General features: G+C 38.8%; 2 protein-coding genes across 2 annotated transcripts in view; one reads left to right on the top strand and one right to left on the bottom strand.

Moving 5' to 3' along the window:
• LOC127224676 (bile acid-CoA:amino acid N-acyltransferase) overlaps window positions 1–22,288 on the top strand; it is a 1,166,658-nt gene that overhangs the window by 83,357 nt on the left and 1,061,013 nt on the right. The gene's annotated exons all lie outside the window — the stretch shown is intronic.
• Plppr1 (phospholipid phosphatase related 1) overlaps window positions 1–22,288 on the bottom strand; it is a 255,617-nt gene that overhangs the window by 28,594 nt on the left and 204,735 nt on the right. Inside the window, exon 3 of the mRNA XM_051187785.1 lies at window positions 13,590–13,778. Within this exon, the coding sequence (XP_051043742.1) occupies window positions 13,590–13,778 (189 nt within the window). The remainder of the gene's footprint in view (window positions 1–13,589; window positions 13,779–22,288) is intronic.

Genomic DNA, 22,288 nt, shown 5'->3' with positions numbered 1-22,288 from the left:
TTAGGAGGTGTGGCTTGTACGAGGAAGTGTGTCACTGTGGGGGTGGACTATGTTCACGCTATGATCAGTGTCTCAGTTCAATTCCTGTTGTTTGAAGGTCAAGATCTAGAATTCTCAGCTCCTTCTCTAGCACCATGTCTGCCTGTATGCTGCTATGTTTCACTGTGCCATGATGATAATAAACTACACCTCTGAACTGAAAGCCACCCCAATCAACTTATTTCTTTTATAAGAGTTGTCATGGTCATAGTATCTCTTCACAGAAATAGAAATCCTAACTAGGACACAAAGATTGTAAGCTCTTTGATATTGGTGTCTACACTGACATTTAAAAATTATCCTGCTAGCACCAAGCATGGAAGATTGAAATTTAAAATAAGGAATAAGCATGGTCAAAATAAACAACTGAGAATGGAAGTTACCAACAAAGAGTAAAAGTTAACAATTGCTGCCATCCATTAAATACTAGGCATAAGGTACTTCAGCATCTTAACATGCTCAGGAGTTCCTCAGCCTAGGTATGTACACATTTTCCTTCCTAGAGAGCCAAGGAGGTTCTCTAAGGCACACAAGCAGCACATGGGGGTACTGAGTCCAGGTCAACTAGACTCAAACCCTACAGTAACCAATATACTATACAGATTTGTGACCTTTTATAATTGTTTCCAATTAATCTCCAGAAAAATCATGCTTTAAAGGTGCTTGTCTTTGCCTTAATATAACCTGCAAGTTTGGAAAATTTTTATCAGTGTTTTAAGAATCCCTATGCATTATATTATTTTTGATGTATTTATGTGTATGAATGCTTCACCTACATATGTATGTGTACCACATGCTTGCCTGGTGCCTGTGGAGGTCAGAAGAGGGCATCATATACCCTGGAACTGGAGTTTGGGATGGTTGTGAGCCACCACGTGAGTGCTGGTAATCAAATCCAGGTACTCTGCAAGAGTGGTTTAGCATTGAGAATAATTTTAGACCCACAAATGAGAATAAAACGTGAACTATGTCTTTCTGAGTCTGGCCTAAATTGCTTAAAATAATTGCATCCCTCAAGCCTAATGACCTGAGCTCAGTCCCTGGGACTTAGGTAATGGAAGGAAAGAACTGATTCTCACAATTGGCTTCTGAATTTTTCATGCATGTATTGTGGTATGTGCATGTGCAGACATACACAGACACAGACACACAGAAACACAGACAGACACACCAGACACACAGACACACACACACACACACACACACACACACACACACACACACACACTAAATACAAGGAATTGAAAAAAATTTAAGAAAGTGAAGCTGATCCAAAAATAATATTGCTACCAACATTCAAATCACAAAGGAGGTATGGAACATAAAAGAGAAAAAGTAGAACAAGGGTATATTTTAATCTGTATATTTATAATGAAGCCCATTATTTTATATGATCAATAAAAGTCATTAAAAAGAGAAAACATGAATTGAATATTTATATCTAGATACCAGAAATGCCTGGAATATACTAAATGCATAAGTACTAAAAGAAGGAAGATGGAGAGAAGACAGGGTCAAAGGGTCATTTTATAGTCAAAATAGAGTGACATATACCTGACTTTTTGTAAAACTTTGATGGATATCAAGTTGCTGATGAGCAATCCAGTTCCTTTCACATTGAATGGGCTTTATGACAGTCATCTTCCTAACCATACATGTATTTTACTATTTCTCTGTTGTTTGGGTCTTCTGTTTTTGTAGGGGTGATGAGTCTGCAGGGCTGTGAAGGTAAAGGATGGCTCTGCCTTCTGACAAACTTGCAGCCCACAGTTGAAGCCATTTTGCTCATAATGGAAGATTTATGGCTCTGGCTTTGGCAGGGCCTTGGCCCCTCTATCTGTACTTCTGTTGGACCACCCTGCCTCAATCCATCATCTATACAAAGAGCAGCTGGGGCACTTGGGAGTTTCCATGTGTTCAGTTTTGGCTGCCCTACTTATTTAGACTTCTATGCTTGTTGGCTAACAAAACACACATCAATCATGGTAAATCAGAGTGTCCTCCATTGAGAAGTGGTAAAGGCCAAATTGGCTCTGGCAAGAATGAACTGTAGATAAATTTTGTTAGTGCATTTTCATCTCCCAGCCATGCTAGCCACAATCCTAAGTGACTCATGACCTTTGACACAGTAGTAAGCATACTTTAAGTCATGAGGGCAGCTGCCATATGTGATTAGTCACCTTTCACATACAAAACTCAAATGCAAATATGTAAACTATACTGAAACATGGTGATTATTTTTGTATATTACCATTCTTGATGCATTATTCACAAAATTGAAACTACTTTTAAATGATAAAATTATATGCATTTTTAATTTCAGCATGATGCTCTAAAGTGCATTTATATTAGACATTGTGTGACTCTAGCCAGGTAGTTAACATGTATCTTACCAAACATAGTCACCACTTTGGGGGTGCAAGTATTTAGCATCAACTTAGCTTTTCTTAAGTTCACGATGTCTTAGTAGTCATGTTGTACCCTGTTGAAGATTTCTGGGATGTTCCTAGTTAACCGAAATTTTGAATCATTTGAACAGTATTTCCTCAAGCTCCTCTCCCTAACCTCCCAGGTTCCTGCCATTCTTTAGATTCCACACATGAGTGAGATCTTGTGATGCTTATTTCTGTGTTGGGAGTATGTCATGTATTAAAATCCTTCAAGATCAATCATGTTACAAATGACTTTCCAAGTGTTTATACTTGACTTGTGTTTCATTGTGCACACCACATTTTATTCATTTATTAATTATCTGTTGATGGACATTTGGAATGATTTGACATCTTGGCTAGTGTGAATGAAGCTGTAATAGGCATGGTAGTACAGATTTCTTCAATATACAGACTTCATTTCCTTTGGGACTGATGGACCACATGGCAGTTCCATGTTTATATTTTTGAGGAATACCCCTATTATTAGTAACTTTACTAATTGGCATCTCTACTTACCCTGTTATAAGGTGGTCCCTTGTTTGCTACATCTTCACTTTTTTTTTTTTGGATTATACCCACAAAGCAGACCATATTTTATTATACCTGTAATTTTGCCAACAAGGAACTACATTATCAAGCACCTTTCACATGCACATTAGCTATATATGTATATATATATATGCATATATACATATATATTTTATATAACCAAGTCCATTTAAATGATAACAAACATTTATAGACAATATGTGGGAATTTGAGCATCTTTCTTTCCAAACTACTTCCTGCTGGTAAGGGGCGCTGTCATGGGGGATTCTAAGAAGATGCAGAAATCCTGGCTGTAGTCCGTAAGGCTGCTTTGTCCAGTTGTTTTGAATGTAGACACCTGGTACTCTGTCCATCAATAGGTCCTATGTCATCAAGTTTTCCTTTGTTTTCTCCTTGTAGTTTTGTAATTATAGGGTTTATATTAAATCTTTAATAGGTTTTGCATTTATTATTCCATAAAGTCTAAGCATAGAATCCAAGCTTAGAGTTCAATCTTTTAGGGATAGATTTCTAGTTTCCCCAACACTATTTGCCTGTATGTATGTCTATACACTGTGTGCAAGTAAGCCTTTGGAGGTCAGAGAGGTTGTCAAATCTCCTGGAACTGGAGTTACAGATAATTGTTAGCCATTTTGTGAATGCTGAGGATCAAAACTGAGTTCTCTAGAAGAGCAATAAGTGCCTTTAATTTATGAGCTATCTTTTCAGCCTTTCCCTTATTTTTGAAATACATACAGAATCTAAGTAGTGATGTCTATGGTGCATGAGTATGGGGCATGGCTGGGTATTCCACAGTCAGTTGATCTCATAAAACTCTTAAAAGTATTTTGCCCTCTTCAATTTCTTGTAATATTTTGAACAACTGACTTCTACTCTCCTATTAGCTATCAATGGTCAATACTTCCTCATGAGCTTTTCTCCCATTCATGCTGGACTGTTGACTAGTTTGAACTTGTGCAGGAAATCAAAGCTGCTGTGAGTTCATGTCTAGAAGACACTGTTCTGAACTTAATTTTATTATTATTTGAAATATCTGTAGCTATTGTACATAGGTTTCTTGATTCATTTTTCAGAGAGTTTTCAATGTATAGCAATATCACGTATGTACGCTAAATTTACATACTTTAGCTTTCTTGCATTAGTTTATTGTCACAAGGTTGGGTGGCATCATTTGGTCTTCAGACCAAATGCAAAGAGGCACAATATAATTTCTTCATTTCTAGTTTGGAAACCTTTGAGTTCTTTTTGTTACACAATTACTCTAATTAGGACTATGCTGAGTAGAAGTGATGAGCCTGGACATTTTTCTTCTGATTCTGGAGTAAAGGCTATCTACCTTTCCATTTAGTGTAAATAAGTTATATATCATTTTTATAGTATTCAGGCAACTCACTGGGCATTTTTATAATGAAAAAATACTGAATATTCTCAAACACTTTTTAATCTATTAAAACAATCATGATTTTGTCTTCCATTCTATTAATGTGATGTATATTTTTGGGATGCATTTTACTTAATCACAGGGGTGACCATTTTAACACTAAAAAAAAATTAATTAAAATGTAATTACACCATTTCTTCCTCCCTTTCCCCCTACAATCCTTCTCATGTGCTTTCATCCTTATTTCCTTCAAATCAATGTCTCATTTATTATTATTATTATTATTATTATTATTATTATTATTTATATGTTTCTCATTAGTTCTTAGTTTGTAGGTGGAGCTTGCTGCTGTGTGAGATTTCCCCCTTCTGTGCTAGTGTGTCCTTGATTAGTTCTTGCCTAGGCAGCCATATGGTTGAGATATCCAGGTTTTAGCCCCTGTCTTTTCTAGAGGAAATATAACACAATAAAACACAACCCTGCAGAAGACATTCTGGCCTCAGACTCTGTCATTTTTCTGTCCCCACTTCCATGATGTTGTCTGAGACTTAGCTGCAGGAGTTGTGCTTACATGTATTTAATGGGGCTGGATAACCCACAGTCAGTTGATCTCTGAATTTTGATTAGTTGTGAGTTTCTCTAGTGGCCTCTGTGTGCAGCAAAGAGAAGCTGTTTGATGGGAATTGAAAATCACATTTATCTGTGGATATAAGGACAAGTTCTAAAATGCACTTAGGAATTATGCTGCGAAGTGGTTCTTCCCTAAGATATATGTCCTCACTAGCTCCAGGTAGTTGTTTAAATTTCTAGAAGCAGGCATGATTTTCTTTGTGTAGAGTTGAACTTGAGACCAATTATACAGCTGTTGGTTATTACTAAGATATAAATTCCACTATTTCACCTGTAGGGATATCTTGTCAGCTGGTTATTGTTGTGGTTCATAGATGCCACAGCTAGTAGGATTGCTGACTGTCCCCCTCTCTTAGCAGCTTGCACACCACTCCTGGTACTTTGAAAGCTAGACCCCCAAGAAGGAAACTTTCATATTATATCAAACTTGAATCTTACAACTCTTATCCATAATGTATGCCATCATCAGCAATAGAGATTTACCTTTAACCTCTAAGGAAAGCAAGGCAAACAGCAATAGCCTATATTATGTTGGTAGTTTCTTGGACTACCCTGACTGGCAACTTGAAAGGTTTCTCATGCCTGGTTCTGGCAGGGGTGGGGATCATTTAGACAGTCTATAGTTTTTGTGGGGAGTCAGCCCAAATGCCACACTGTACATTTCTATGTATTATATGCAGTTTTATGCAAATATAAAACAATATGATTCTCTAAAACATTTCAAACATATTTAGTGTTATTTGCCTTCCTCCCTCCCCTTTCTTCTGTAGTCACCTCCCTCCCCACTATCCAGTTAAGGCTCCCAGTTTTTTCCATTTATCTCTTCAGATCTGCTGTATCCTGCTATCCTCTATAGTCCCCATCATGGTCCCTTTTATTTTCTTGGCATCTGTGGTTACTTTAGGTTGTCTGAAGATTTTGAGTTATGTGCTGCTCAACTCAAGTTGATAACATCCTGTTGAGGACTTTTGCACGATTGTTCATCAGCAATAATGGCCTGGAGATCTCTTCTGATGTACTGTTTGTTGGATTTAACACTGGGAGAATTCTGGTCTCATAAAAATAAGATTACAAGCATCTTATTCTCTTTAATTTCTTGGAATAGTCTGGACAACTGATACTCATTCTTTTATCATTTGGTGGAAATCAGCAGAGAAGATCCTTACAGTTTGTTTACTGACAGACTTTTTGTTTTTGATTCAATCTTCTCTTTTATTATTGTCTATTTATATTTCCTATTTTCTCATGATTCAAGTTTAGATTCATTTCTTTTAGGTTATACAATTTGTTGGCCTATAGTTGTTCCTGATAGTCTCTTAATTGTCCTTTGTCTTTCTGTTGTAGTATTTATGTGTCTCCTTTTCTGACTTTTGGGGTCTTCTCCCTTTTCTCCTTTTTACAAAAGAGCTAAAGCCTTGTAAATCTTCTTTATATATTGCATACAAACTAATTTTAAGCTTTCTAGACTTTTCTATTATTTTCTAATGTCTTTTTCATTTATTTCTCTCTGTTATGTCCTCTATATGTAGTTTCTTAATTCCTCGAGCCTTAGCATTATGTGTTATTTGATATCTTTCCTCTCTGCTGTTTAAAGTACTTATAGCTATAAAGTTCACTCTTAGAATCGCAATGTTTTCATTCCATGAATTTTGGCATGCTGTTTTTTGTTTTGTTTGGTTTTCACATATGTGTGCACACATTCAAATGGAGGCCATAACTCAACCTCCTGTGTCTTCCTCAATCACAGTCTACCTTATTTTTTTCAAACAATGTTTTCCACTGATGTTGAAGTTCAGAGATTGGTTGGATTCGAAGGCCAGTGATCTCCAGTGATTCCCCTATCTCTACCTGCTACCTGACTCCTGCTTACAAATGCACACTAAGTTTTGACACAGGTGCTGATGGTTCAAAGTTAGGTTATCATTTTTCCCACTAAACAATCTCCCCAGGCCTCAGGAAATAAAAAAAAATAGTCTTTGATTTCTTCATTAACCAATTTGTTGCTCTGGAGCATGTTGCTTAGTTTATACATACTTGTTAATTTTCTCATGTAGATTTATATGACTGTGCTAGAAAAAAGACTAGATATGATTTGTCTTAAATAGTATGAATTGTTTTGTGCCCAATATGATTCATCCTGGACAATGTTGCATTCATGTTAGGGAGTATGTATCATGTGGGAATAAAATACAATCTTCTCTATGTGCCTGTTAGATCTGTAAATCAGATATTTTCTTATTGGTCTCATTTCTTTAGCATCTATCCACAACAAGAGGTGGGATGCTAAAATTGCCTGATATTTTTACCATTGAAATCTTTGTTCAGATATGTTAATATTTTCTTTGTGTATTTAGGTCCTCCAGTGTTCAGTGTTTGCAAATGTGTGTCCACTTGCTGAGTGAGCCCCTTTGATATTGTATAATGATATCCTTTTGTATTTACTTATTTTTTTTTTTTACATATTGTGGTTTAAAGATCAGTGTGGCCACAGACTGAGTATAAAAAACTCAAACACTGAAATGCTCCCTAACTTGAAGCTTTTAAAGCATTGGATCTCAAAGGATTTGGGGGTGATTTCAGACTTTTAGATTAGGGAAGCACAATTGTTACAAAGTGAATGAAAATATTCTCAAGGCCCCAATTTTGCATACATAAAACCTTGTACACCTGTTCCATTTTGATTTTAATTTGTATGTAATATCTTCCCCCCTTTCACTTCCCACTACATCTGTACTTTCTGTGACGTGGATCTCCTGCATCTTTTTAGTCTTGTTCATCTGTATGAATACTTAGGGTTGACCATTTGGTATTAGATAACCAATGAAGGGGTTCCTCTCTGAGGAAGACTGATTCTCCCTCTTTTATCAATCACTAAATTGCTTGTAACTCATCATCTAGGGATGGGGCCCTATGACACTGGCATGTAAGCTGGTATCATTATTCACTTATTGTTTAGGCAGCCGTATTATTGTACTTTTCCTTATAGAAGATACTTTCAGGTAGTAGAAATTCTGGCCCTCTGGCTCTTATAATCTTTCTGTCTCCTTTTTCCATGATGTTCTCTGTGCTTTAGATGTGTGGGCAGTGTTGCAGCTGTATCAGGTGTAACTGGGCACCTCACAGTTAGTTGTTCTCTGTATTTGACCAGTTAAGGATTTCTGTGATGGTTTCTGTCTGTTGACAAAAGAAGCTATTTGATGAGGGGGTGAGAACTATATTTATCTGTGAGTATAAGGGCAATTATTTATAATGCAAGTAGAGATTATATTGCTTTAGAAGAGTGGCAGTAATAGGTTATCTTCTAGGGTCTATGGCCTTACCAGCTAACGTAAATTTTCTAAGTTTACATACCAGGCATGATTTCCCCTATTGAGCAGACCTTAAGTCTGTTGGTTATCTTGAGGACTTCAGTGCCACTATTTTACCCTTGAGTACACCTTTCTATGCTGGTTATTGTTGTGGTTCATAGGCTTTACAGCTGGGTATAACAAATGTAGACACCTATTCTCCCTTGGCAGATTGCATAGCACCTTCTGTTACTGTGAGAGCTAAAACTCAACATTCTGCCTGGGAGACTTCCACAGTCATGAGCATTTATTTTTTTTTTCTTTTTGTACATTTAAAAAGTGAGTCAGGAAATGAGAAAAAAATATAGATTCTGTGCCTGCACTATGACAGTCTCCTTTACTCTGGGTTTTTATCTTTCATGATGAGTGATACTGTAGAACGCTTGATCTGAAAGAGTCTGTTTCCTTTACTTGCAGAACTGTAGTTATCCCAAGAATTAATGACTTTGGCTTTATCATACATAGATATAAATAAGAGACATTACCACTGGATATACTGAAAGCCTTTAACAGCATAAATGGGAAAGGCTGTCTGTATGATAGCGTTTTGAAAACTATCCCTTGTCTGTGATAATACTAGAGACTGCCTTTTGATCTCAACCCAGAAACCACCTCCACCCACTCAGAAAGCTGTCTTTCTTGAGACTATGCATGGCATTATAGAAAGGTGGGACTATATATTCCTAAAAACACAGAGTTCACTGACATCTTTTGTTTTGCTGGACAAGGAAAATGGAAACCTAAAATAATTTTACTGAAATCCTGTCCTCAATAAAAAACTGAACTAGTTGTAATCTCCAAGTAATTTAAGCAGCACATAATTTTTTAGTTAAACAATATTCTTTAAAAAAATTCTGGCAGTGGTGGTGCACAGCTTTAATCCCAGCACTTGGGAGTCAAAGCCACGCAGATCTCTGTGAGTTCTAGGCCAGCCTGGTCTTCGGCACTAGCTCCAGGACAGTCAGGGCTGTTACAAAAATAAACACTGTCTCAAAAAACAATCCAAAACAACAACAAAAAACCAAAACAAAATAAAAACACCCACAAACAACAACAATATACCTTTAAGCTAGGAATAGCTGGAAATAATTCAACAAATACCACTAAGAGAAATCTGGATCTTTAATCTGTAGTATGAATTAAAAACTGTGAAAATTGATTTTTAGTGTTTTTCAATTGGGTCACCTAAATGTTCACCCAAGAAGAAAGTGTAAATTGTAAAGACAGTATAATACCAACAGTGGCAAAAGGATTTTCTGTCTAAAGAAGTCACATGATGAGGCTCAGAGGGGAAGGATGTAATTTAGGAAATGTCAGACTTTCAGTGAAGGAGACTGTTCAGAGCCCGGAAGAGGTGGATTTTGTGGGAGTGCAAGGTTCACAATGCCCCCTTTACAGGAGCAGCTGCAGCCTTGGTCAGTCAGCCAACAGACTCAGCACCAAGAGACCACTCTGTGATCTGCAGTGTTCTTTTACGTTTGATGCAGAGCGCTTGCACAAATACAAAAATGGAGATTTGCAAGTCTGGCTAAGTTTGTATCAAGTTGTGTTTGGCTTTTCCTTTCTGAGGAAATTGTTCCTGAGTCACCTGTTTGTGTGTGTGTGTGTGTGTGTGTGTGTGTGTGTGTGTGTGTGTGTGTGTGTGGTGTGCTCGTGCGTGTGTGTGCACAGGTGCTCACACACTTGCATACAAGCTGTGAGTCATTTCAATTCTCTTGGGCAGGGAGTCAAATGTTCTGCTGCTTCAATGCTAAATACTCCCCAGTCACTTCATTGTGAGGCCAAGAGAAAGGTTTAATAGCTATCTTCTCATGCCTTGTGCCACTGGGACTGAGATAAAATAAGGGTAAATCAGATTCTTTGCCCAGTAAATCCTCTTATCTAAGCAGGCTCCCTGGCTCTCTCTTTTGCCTCTGAGTCTGAGTTTATTCAGAATGCCCAAGGGAGCAGTTAGTTATTCAAGCTGTCCAGGTAGTCAGAACACACCCTGCAGGTTTCTTTGAAGTGTGGGTTACCACTGTGGGCTAAACAGTTCTGGACACAATAAATTCTCCAAGCTTCAACTTCTCCTAAAGATATGTGACAGCAGTGGCTTTGGCCCTGTGCATTTCATCCCAAGTGGCCTTGTCTCAATATGAGGTTGATATTTTCTGACAGGAAAGCATAAGAGGGAAAACAGGGAGTTTACAGGTCAAATGGCCCAGTCTTCCCCTCATTCCTCCCCTGTGCATCTCTGCAGCTGTGGATGGGCTCGTTAGTGTCCATCTGCGGAAACAAAGGAGTGTGGCTCTCAGTTCAGCCACTGCTGTTGTGCTTGAAGATGCACAAAAAGCCAAGGATAATCCAGGTAGAGCTATTTTTTTTAAACATACGGTTAGTTGCTATGCACATCACTGAAAGGTGGTCCTGCCTTCATTATACTCCAGGGAGCATAGGGAATTCATTTAAGGAGAAACAGATAAACTGGACAGTCATGTGGCACATGACTCACGCATACAAAAGTGAGTCCAGAGAGGAAGCTTTGACTTGCTGAGAATCTCACAGGTAGAAACTTCTATCAAAATGGCCTTTTTGTGTTCTCGTGAAATCTAGGAACTAGAAGGGTCTTGGAAATCATTGATCCTGATCCCCTTTTTAACATGTAGAGATGAGAAAACATCCCACAGGAATACAAGCAGCCAGAAGTCACCAAGTTATAGAGGCCCCAGTCTGAGGGAGACGCCTGCATAGGGAAGACAGTGAATGCTGGGAGCTCTGAGTAGATGTGTGTGCTGAAGGAGGCACTAGGACTCAGAGACCCTGAGACCCCACACATGAGCAAATGGTAACTCAGTAGGCAGAAGTGAACACAGCTCCTTCCCAGAGCTCAGAGGATGTCTGGCCTAGCGCTGCTCACAGAGTTGGAGTCTTGAAGTAATAACACTGCTGACCAGCAGGGTCAAGTATTGTGCTGCTCTCTGCCACTAACCCATCAATCCCCAACCATGCTCTCAATAGGAGAAGGAAGACAAAAATGGAACCCAATGGGCAGATCCCTGTCCATATGTTTACAGAAAAATGTAACCTTCAGGGCATCATTTAGCCAAAGTGTATCTCAGTGTTCTCAACTGAAAGATGAAGGGGACTCTAGATCATGGTTTTCTATGTTCTTTGGAATACTTCTGATCCATCTCGCTGGGCTGCTTGTGAGGATCACCTAGGCAACACCAGCAGAGCACACATTGATTATAAAATGCTTTCTTTTTTTAGTTACACAAAATAATTTTTATGGTGAAATTTTCATACAGAATGTTGTTATCCCTTGGTCTCATTAATTCTTTGTTGCGCTCCTTACCCTGAGCCATGTTCTCACCCCCAATAGTTTCCCATATTGTCTCTTCCACTTTCATGTACTCTTAACATTTTGAAGAATTTGCTTTTGATTTTACTCAGAAATTATACTGTTTTTCTGATTCTAATTTCCATTCATCTTTATTAATGTTTCTACTGGTCTTAGGGCTTTTTAATGAGCAAAATATCTATAAATACAAAATAATTATAGGAAGATATAGATAATGAGACTAGGAAGGAAGGAAGAAAATATATTAGTAATGCAATGCGTCATTTGTCAATTCATGTCTGAACACATAAGACAATGATATGCTTATGACACAATCCAATTCCAAACTAAAGCACTGCCTTTTGGTAGAGCCTCCACCATCCATTCTAGACAGATCTTAACCTGCTTCTTTGTTTTATTAGAGTCTTCTGCCTTGTGAGACACAGGAATATTTTCTTTCTATGCTTTCTTTTCTTCCCAGGGATAATAAGTAAGGAATTTGGGAAGGAGACATAGACATTATATCTGGTTCCCATCCCTTTAGAAGAGGCCATACAGGGATTCTCAATGGAATGTCATAATTCTCAGATGAGGACCTTTGTCCTGCCATGCCAAAGCAGGCAGAGAATAATTCCCTTCCAGGTCCTTTACTCCTGGAACTTTAGGAGTTCTAAACTCAATGACAGTCTGGTCTTCTCTGGAAGGAATCAGTAAGATGAGTTGCCTAGCCAGGGTGCGAACAAGATATGCTGTTCTATAGACCTAATGTTTTTAACCACCCAGATACATCATGTTGCATCTCATCAATATTGCTCTCATTTCCCCTGAAGTCTTAGTAGTTAAGAGGAGCTCTACTGATGCTGGATCAAATGATTTGAATAAACTTAAAGTGTGATGACTTATGTCTATAGCCTCAAAATTACAGTCACGTTTCATCAAAAGACAAGAGAAGCATTGCCACAGAGAATAGCTTTTGGGCTGAATGTCTGAGCAATCATCACATTCTTCAGCAAATCAGGCAGTGTTTTTATGAAGGCCCTAACTGAAAGAGAGCAGAGGGCATGTTAGAGGTAAAATGAAAGAGTGGAGGATTATTAGAAAGCTATTAGAAAAGAAGGGCAGAGCGGGAACTGAAATTACACCCAGATTAATCTGCCCTGCTAACAGCAATGTGTTCAGACACAGAAGTGTTTATTTTAACACTATCATAAAATGATAATGTCTGAGTGTTAAATCACTTGGCTGCCTAACATGGATCTGCAAGCTTTATGCCCTTGAAGTAGTCTCCCTACTGGGCTGTCTGTTCATTTTTTGACCCCAAGAGAGAGACAATGAAATAAATAAAGGACAGTTGTAACTGAGCTTATTGTGACGTGACTTGGACAAGGGCAAAGACATCACATTTTGGGTCAAGTAATTTTGCTCATATCTGGCCTCTACAGTTCAACTGTGGCAGCAGGAGGTAGCAGCTGGAGGGTTCTGCTTTCCTCTGATCTGAGTCTCTATGGCAATGCCATCACCACTAACAGTCGGGTTCCTGAATGCACACACCTCGCAGCATACTTCTTCCGAGAGCACAGTAGCTATTCTTAACAGGTCAGCCAATCATGTCTGTTGATTTCTGACATTCACTCATGCTTTAAAAAGCAGAGCTTCAAAACCTCAGACACTAAAAAGCAAAACTAATCCTTCTATCTATAAAAGGCAGGATCAATTTTAATTTTTGTTTATTTTTATGCAGACTTCCATTCAGTCTGTCTCCAGCTGAAATAGGATAGTGTCGATAAGGCATCTTGCTTGTGAGAACCCAGGAAGGCAGCAAGGAGGAGAAAAAGGCAAACAGGAAATACTTTCAGGTGTCTGACAATAAAGAACTCTGTTTCTGTACTTACAATAGCGGTTGGAGTGGCAGCCAGAACGCAATAGAGCACCAGAGGGGTGATGAAGCTTTCTTCTTCCGTTCCAGGGTAAGGCTTCATTAAGTCTCCATCCTGACAGAAGAATCCTTGGATATGCACCTGAAAAGTGTCAGTGCATTCGAAGTAGTAGGCAAGCAGCACTGTCCCAGCCATGATGACAAGCTGAAAATACAGCATGGCCACACAGAGACATTAGCAGGGCTTCGGAGCAGCGCTTGCCCCTCAGAGCACACTCCCTCCATCACCCTGCAGCACTTCTGGGCTTGGTATTGGCAAGTGTGTGAGTGCCTGGCGCAGCATGCTCTGGGCTTTGGGGTTGTGTGCTAGCTTGTCTGCTTGCTAACATCTGCTGTAGAAACCTTCCAGCAAATAGTGTGCAGATCCCATCTGAAGAGCAGACCACAGCAAAACTTATAGAGAGATTTGGCTTCTACTGCTGTGCTCATAGAGTACCTGTGGAAACCAAGGTGTAAATGTGCATTCAGGTCAGAGGTGAAAGGTCAAACAGCAGTGGCTTTGTGAAGAATTGTATAAATTATTAAAGATAGACTAACCACACAAAATGTTACTCAGTCAGTAAATGACTGACTGAGTGAGGAGAGAGAGAGAGAGAGAGAGAGAGAGAGAGAGAGAGAGAGAGAGAGAGAGAGAAGACAAAAACTTAGCAAGGTTGAGAAGCTTTTCTAGAACCATGCCCTTTATTATTGGCAGGTATTCTACATCAGGGATGGCTTTTATTTTATTTTTTTCCAAAATGCTTCCTACTAGAAAGCCAAGGATCCAACCTTACCATAGACACACAATCTTATAAGATTTAGACATAATGAGACACAACTCAACGTTCATTTTTCACCCATGACTTTCCCAGATGTTCACTGGTGCAGACAGTTGTAAGGAGCATGAGGGATTAATGGGGCATGGAAGTTCAACATTAGTTTCCACATTGTATTTAGAAGACATAAAATGTCAAGATAAGATAGTGATGAAAAGGGTGATTGGAAAACAAGGCTTTGAGGCTATGAGGTTGTGGAAGCTGAAGTCAGAGGAGAGGGTAACTTCTTTTGGTTCCAGCAATAAGAAGGCTGACATCTGGAGAGCAGACCTCACTATGGCTGGATTACCTGCATGTAAGTGAACATATGCTCAATGCTCAGACAGTGCACTGATAAAATGAGAAAACTAAAGTGAGAAAAATGATTGTAAAGGTGGCTTTTTGTTTAAAGGTATCAAGTTAATCATTATGGGAAGACAATATAGCTAGATGCCTTCAGACAACTTCAGTTTAAAGCTGCTTTTGTTCACAAATATGTGTCAGGCAATGAATGGGAAGTCATAATGTTTCGAGGGGTTGGGAACACTGAACTTACGTTGAGACAGTCTCATGTGACCCGGGCTGGCCTTGAATGTACTATGAAGCCAAGGATGATCTGAACTGCTAATTCTCTTTCCTGTATTTATTGAGTCCTGGGATTACAGGCATATGCTGTTATGTTCAATTTATACAGTGCTGAGTACTGAATCCAAGAACCCAGAGCTTTTTTTCTGCGTGCTAATCAAGAATTCTACTAAGTGTGAACTTAGAGCCACACAGCTGATTAGTGTGAAAACCAGAAGTAGAATACCTACACTTACCATTTCAAGATAAACAATAGCAATACTCCCTTCCCTATACAGACTCCCCTCAAAAACAAAAAACAAACAAGCAAAAACAAAAACAAAACATCCCCAAGCCAAACATGATCTGAAATGCAGCAACAGGGAAGAATCTTGAATAAGTATATTTCCTATAAGAGTAAGAGACATGCAACCCAAAGTATCCCCTGCTGGATGGAGCTCTTGCCTACAGCTACCTTCTAAATCCCAACTATGCACAGGGCTTATCTTTGGGTATTTTTTTTTCAACATTGCTAGAAGCACACTTCTCTATTTCTTAGCTTTATCAGCTCTTAGGAGATGTCCACTTGGAGAATAGATGTGTTCTATGGGAGGCATTTCAAAAAGATAAACGTAAAAGTGGCATCTAAATTCCTCTACTAAAAAAATATTACTTTTGGGAAAACTGAAAGTGAAATAAACACACACCACATACACCCACACACACACACACACACACAAGACTCAATACAGACTCAATACAAAGGCACAGAATGGAAACAAAGTACAAAAGTGTATTAACAGGAAATACATCAAAATCAACTAATTGCAACATTAACAAAACACTGTAACATCATGTACCTAAATTTGAATCTATAGTATAAATCTTGAACAGCTGCCTGATTGATGTAATCCTGGTAGTAGCATTCAGAGAGAAATGAATGAATCAATGAATTAATTAATCAATTATTTGCATGAATGAATGAATGAATGAATGAATGAATGAATTATTTGCAAGACACAAAGAACATAAAATATTTGAGACTTGGTGGGTGGGTGTAAGCAGGAACTTCAGCAACTTATACGTAGACTCATCCACCACAAAGAAATAATTTGTCTTAGCTCTTTTTCCTATGAACAGCTAGAAACCCATTCCTGTTTTTCTCAAGCGATTCTCGGATGCCCCAGAATGTTCTCAATACTGCCCTTTTAGAGATGAAAGAGGAAAAATAGAACAATTCAGAATGCAATTTCTATTCTTCTTTCCCAGTGAACACTCTTTTGTGACCACATAATAACAGGAAGCCTATTATGTTGTTACAGGAACAGGAAGAATACATGATGAGTTGTGTCTGTGAGCAGGGAGGTGGGCCCCATTGCACTGATGGTGATCTACAATTAGCCATCAGCCATCCTCCCTGTCCTGGGGCACATGCATCACTGTCTAGGTTTGTGCAACCAGTGCCAGCTGGCACTCTTGCCATCTCTGATTTCTTCCCGTGCCCATTTAGGGATGCATGGTGAGAACCCGTAATGTTTTTGTCACACAAACAGATGGTGAGACTGTGCCAGGCAGCACTGGTGGAAGAGGTGAAGATGTCAGTGTGGCAGAGGCAATTATGGATGAGGGATGGTAATAAAGTATAGGGAGATCACATGCCAGGGACTTTCCTCAGACCCTCTTCTCTCAGGATAGCAGTCTAATACAAGAAAGTGCATAGCATGGTAATCATACCGCAAGGATTTGAAAGGCAGATGCCAGCAGAACCAGAAACCCAGTCTCTAATGGTTGAGAATGCAACGTTTTTACCGAGATCTCTGCTGGTTAAAGTAAATGTCACAGTGATTTGTAATAAGGAAGTCACAAATTCTACCGAATAAACATAAATGTTTAGATTAATTATAGAACACTGATTTACAGATTTGATACATGTTGGGGCATCAAGGCTCCAAGTAGTGATAGTGGTGTGTGTCTGTGACCATGTGTACATGTGTGTGTGTGTAGTATGTATGTGGTGTGTGTGTGTGTGTGTGTGTGTGTGTGTGTGTAGTGCATGTGTGTAGTATGTGTGTAGTGTGTGTGGAGCAAGAAGTAAGGTTAGAATGAGAGGACTGGTATCTGGTGTCAAGTGTAAGAGAGTACACTTCATATCAGGAAATTTTAATGCACTGTGCCCATCTTCCCAATTTTTGGGAACAGCTTGGGATCCTGGAGCACAAACTTCATTTCAACCCTACCAGAGATGACACATATTTCCTTTTCTAATGAGTTGAGTTTTGTTTGTTTGTTTGGTTTGGTTTTAATTTGGCTATGGACTACTAATGATAACAAACTGACATCTCTTTCAGGGAACTGCCTCTGAACTTGGTCTCACACATGCTCTCCAAGTGATTTTTCATACAATATGATAGCACTTGCCAACACTGGAACAGATCATGTGATCTGTCATCTGACCCAAGAAGGATTCATGTATGTGGTCAATGAACTAGTAGGGAAGGGGTTAACAGAAGAGCAGGGAGGGGTTGCTGACTGGGAGAAAGGCAAGTGCAAAGAAGATGGAGGAGATAACATACTGTATAGGATATTAATTGTGGTCCAGCCCCATGAATACATACTACATTCCACAGAAGAGTTGCAGGTAGAATAAACATTGCCCCAGGGCTTAGGCAATAAGAACTCAAATAGTTCTGAGAATTTCAGGCAATTACACAACTCAAACAGATGCATATTTCTCAATATGGAAGACATATACCTAAGTTTCAGTGTCTCTGGCTGCATATAGGGAACCAGAGAATGGCATTAACAGGAGTGAAAACCAGAGTAGTAGGCTAAAAGAGGAACAGGTAAAACCAGTGACATCAAGCTTCAGGGATATCTTTCTGGAGACCTTAGGGTAAGTGTGGGTCCTTTAGGAGGTCTGGAGGATAGAACATCAGAGGTAAAAGGTGAGGAGAAGAGAAAGAGAAAGAAAGGGAGAGGGGAGGAGTGGTTGGTAATGGTATCCTATGCATGGATCCTGGAAATTGTTCTAAAAACTTGACATAAATTAATTCCTTTGTTTTGAGAAACAGCCTCACAATTTTACTCTGGTTTTCCTTGAACATATAGGCTGTAGTGATCCCCTACCTCAGCCTGCCAAGTATCAGTGACTACTCCTCCTCCAGCCCATTCATGAACTTTAAATCTGTTTTGTCAGCCTGTAAGGAAGGGATATTATCATTTCCATGTTAAGGATTAGAAAGCAGATACATGAATTGTATGAAGTCACAAAACTCACATGGTGAATCTGATATGGTAATTAATGACCTTTATACATATACTTATGTAGCCTGGAGAAAATAAGACTTGAAACATATACTATATATGTGATAAGCTATGTGGATCATATGTGGTTATTTTATGTAAATGTCCTCAGGGGTCATTTTCCTTATGTGTACAAAAGTTAATAATTACTTATGACTCTGTAGTGAGGCATGTTTATCTATTCCTATTTTGTTTCACAAAGGAAGTGTCTCAATTCTCACAAAATAAACCAGCAGCATAAGATGTTGGTATAGAAGAAAGAAGGAAATCAGTGCAGTGACGATAAAATAGAGACAGGAATTATATCTCTAACTGGAAATTGTCAATCTCATAAGAAAATTCTGGTTTCATTGTGTGAGGTGAAAAACAAAACACTGATTAATGTCAAATAGAACTTTTGTGATTAGTGACCACACAGGAGTTCTTCCTTTGAATTTTTATAAAGGGTGTGAAGTGATAAACAACAACTCTTTGATGCTGTTCTTGAAGTGAGATGTCATATCAGATCACCATGTTCTTAATATGGACTGAACATACAGTTCAGTAGTAGAAAGCATGGGAAACTTCCATAAGACTCAGAGTTGAAGCCATAAACAAATCATAAGAACAAAACGTATGTTCAGGTTAATAGAGGCAAAGCTCACAAAAGCAATATTGAGAAACAGAAAGATGAGGCTGGCATTCTAGTTTTGTGTAGCTTGAACTTGACAGCAACTGAACTTGGTAAAGGTTTGGTTCTTTCCCTTGCTTTTAAATGTATTTTTTCTTTCCTGCACATGATTTTAGTGTGAGAGTAGAGGTTGACTCCATTATCCCTTCTTTGCTTTTGATAAACACTGAGTTCCCTTTCCTCGCACTTCTTTCAGTGTGTTGTTGTTGTTTTCCTTTCCCTTAGCCTGGATCATAAATGGCCACGCCCTCCAAAGCTCTATCCTTTATACCCTTGTAATTACCTTTCTCTGCTTTCTCATTTGGAGGTTTCATTTCTTTCCATGACTTCCATTCTTCCATAAACTCCAAACATTCTTACATCACTGTAATTGTCTTTCTGTTTTGCAATCCCAGCAACACAGCATTCAGGAACACTGTAGATGCCTCCTGTTGAAACTGGAAGCAGCATGCTCCTTTCCCCTTGTGTTCTCTCTCTTATATCCAACCACCACTGCCTTGATCACATAGCCATCTCAATTGTTATGGAATACTCTTTTTGCCCACTGTGAAGATGTTTCTTTGCCAAGGAGCCTTCTGATTGGTTTAATAAAAGAGCTGACTGGTCAATAGCTAGGCCGGAAGAGGTTAGGTGGGAGAACCAAACTGAGAGTAGGCTGGGAAGAAGGGCAGAGTTATGGGAGTTGCCAGCCAGAGGCAGAAGAACGAGGAAATAAATATGCCCTGCTGAAAAAAGGCATCACCTCAGTATGTAAGGCAAGTGTGTACCTGGGCTCTGGTGGTGGCCAGATCTTTCCTGTTGGGTTGGTTCAAGTTCTTAGTTAAATTTACCAGTTTTTTATTCTTATATGATATTGTAAATGTAATTACTTAATTTTTTTACAGGTTATTTATGGTAGGAGTCTAAAAACAAAATGTTTGCATAATTTATTATTTCTAGTAGTTGTTTATATGTGTTTGTTCTACAGAATTTTCTGTGTAAAGAATTATGTGATCTGCAAATAGAAATTACTTTATCTCTTCATATCCAATTTAGATATTGGTGCCTCTTGTGTCAGTTTCTTGTCTAATTGCCCTTGCTAGGATGTCCAGCACAGTGTTAAAAATAGAATAAAAGTGTAAATGCCTTTTAATATATTATTAAAAAAAAGGTACCACCACATGGTAGAGCAAAGAACTACGGGTTAAATTAAGATGTAACAGCCAGTTAGCAAAAACCCTAAGCTATCAGCCAAGCATTTATAACCAATAATAAATCTCAATGTGGTTGTTTGGGGGAGCTGGCTAATGGGACACAGCTGACTGGTGGGACAGAAAAACTCTACCTACACTCATTATTATCCTAGGATCCTCCTTCCTTCATTCAATTCATGCCATATACAACTAGCAGCCAACTTTTTTGATTTTAGGGCTCCCTTGTATTTATTCCTGTCCTGGGAATGATGGAACACATCTAACCCTGGAAGGATGAGGCAAGGATTTCACCATGAGTTCAAAGCCATCTTGGACTATATAGTGAGTTTAAGATATTACTCTTATAGAGTAAGACCTGTCTTAATAAATACATTTGAACCTAATTACCCTTAATGGGCAGACAAAAATCATTCCAAGAAAATATGGGTTATTAAAGAAAACTGAAGTGAAAGGCATGGGCTATCTCCCTCTGAGTTTGGGTCAGGGAAGCCATAGGTTTGCAAAACTGCATAGGATAACTTAATTGCTAATTATTAGTCACCATAACTACTTGTTAAGACTATATTGTCAGAGATATCTCACACTTTGGCTCTGGGACATAGAGAAATTAATCTCAAACTGACTGGCCAACTTCTTCCCAGCTGGTAGAGGAAAGACATCAATATGGAGCTGGTGGCAGTTGGTAGCTGCTAGGAGAAGAGGAATGATTATCTTTATGGCCACTGGCAAGATTTTAATGCTCCAGTAATTCAGCATATTTATAAAAAGAGACATACAGATTGATTCTCTTTCTCACTGACCATCCATTTAAACATACAAGAAGTGACTGCTCACAAACCACCATAAGGCAATGGACTTTGATCTTAGATTTTCCTGTCTTTGCAACCAGGACAACAAAATGGTTGTTGCTAAAGTCACACACACACACACACACACACACACACACACACACACACACACAATTTTTTACATTTAAATTTGAAACAAGTTTGTTTTACATATTAATCCCAGTTCCTGCAGCCTCCTGTCCTCCCCTGGTCCCCCTACCAACACCCATCCTATCCCCTTTCTGCTCCCCAGGGAGGGTGAGACCTTCCATGGGAAGTCTTCAAAGTCTGTCATATCATTTGGAGCAGGGCCCAGGCCCTCCCTCATGTGTCTAGGAAGATTGAGTCAGGGAAAGAATAGAGAAGAGCAAGAAAAGAGATACCATAATAGAGGGAGCCATTATAGGTTTAAAGAGAAATCTGGCACTAGGGAAATGTTCAGAGATCTATAGGGATGATCCCTACTAAGAATCTAAGCAATAGTGGAGAGGCTACCTTTAATGCCCTTCCACATTAATGAGTTTGATGACTACCTTATATGCCATCCTAGAGCCTTCATCTAGTAGCTGATGGAAGTGGAAGCAGACTCCCACAGCTCAAGTCACCTTTTATACAGACATTTGTTGTGGAATATGAGCTAATACATGGATATTTAGAGAAAACAAGCTATTTCCTCTGCAGCACACACTGGGTTTTGTCCTTTACATATGTTTAGTGAACAAGAATTTCCCCCAACAGAAGTAGAGTCTAGGCTAGAAAGTGCCATGAGTCACCACTCAACAAGCAATGTATGTCTCAACCCAGGATCCTTAACTTTCCACAAGAACACCCCTTAAATAACAAATGCAAGACTGGAGAGATGGCCTAATGGTTAAGATCACTATTCCTCAGGTCCTACGGTCAATTACCAGCACCTGCACCAGATGCCCATAATGGAAACTACAAGGGATCAAATGCCTTTCTAGCTTCTCTGGTCACACAGACACAGAGGCACATGAATAAAATTAATTATTTTAAACTGCAAAGACTGCTTACGTATTGTTAGTCAGCTAGACCTTCTTCCTTAGTCCATCATACTGATTGTTTACTGTGGATTACATAGAGAAATACAGAGTTTTAGTAGGTAGATTTACAGTTACACTTAGAAAGGGATAAATATTGGGTATAATTTAAAATAAACTGGACCACAAATTTTTCTCCTGATATTCTGCTATTAGAGTTTTGTTTTGCTTTTATAATTTAGTTGCATGTTTAGATATATAGAAGGGATGCTCCATGTGTAGTGATACAAAGCTGGCAGGCAT

The sequence above is a fragment of the Phodopus roborovskii genome, unplaced genomic scaffold (assembly GCF_943737965.1).
Source record: "Phodopus roborovskii unplaced genomic scaffold, PHOROB, whole genome shotgun sequence".
Taxonomy (NCBI): Eukaryota; Metazoa; Chordata; class Mammalia; order Rodentia; family Cricetidae; genus Phodopus; species Phodopus roborovskii.
The sequence above is the reverse complement of the archived record's forward strand: the minus strand, read 5'-3'. Positions and strand labels throughout refer to the sequence as shown.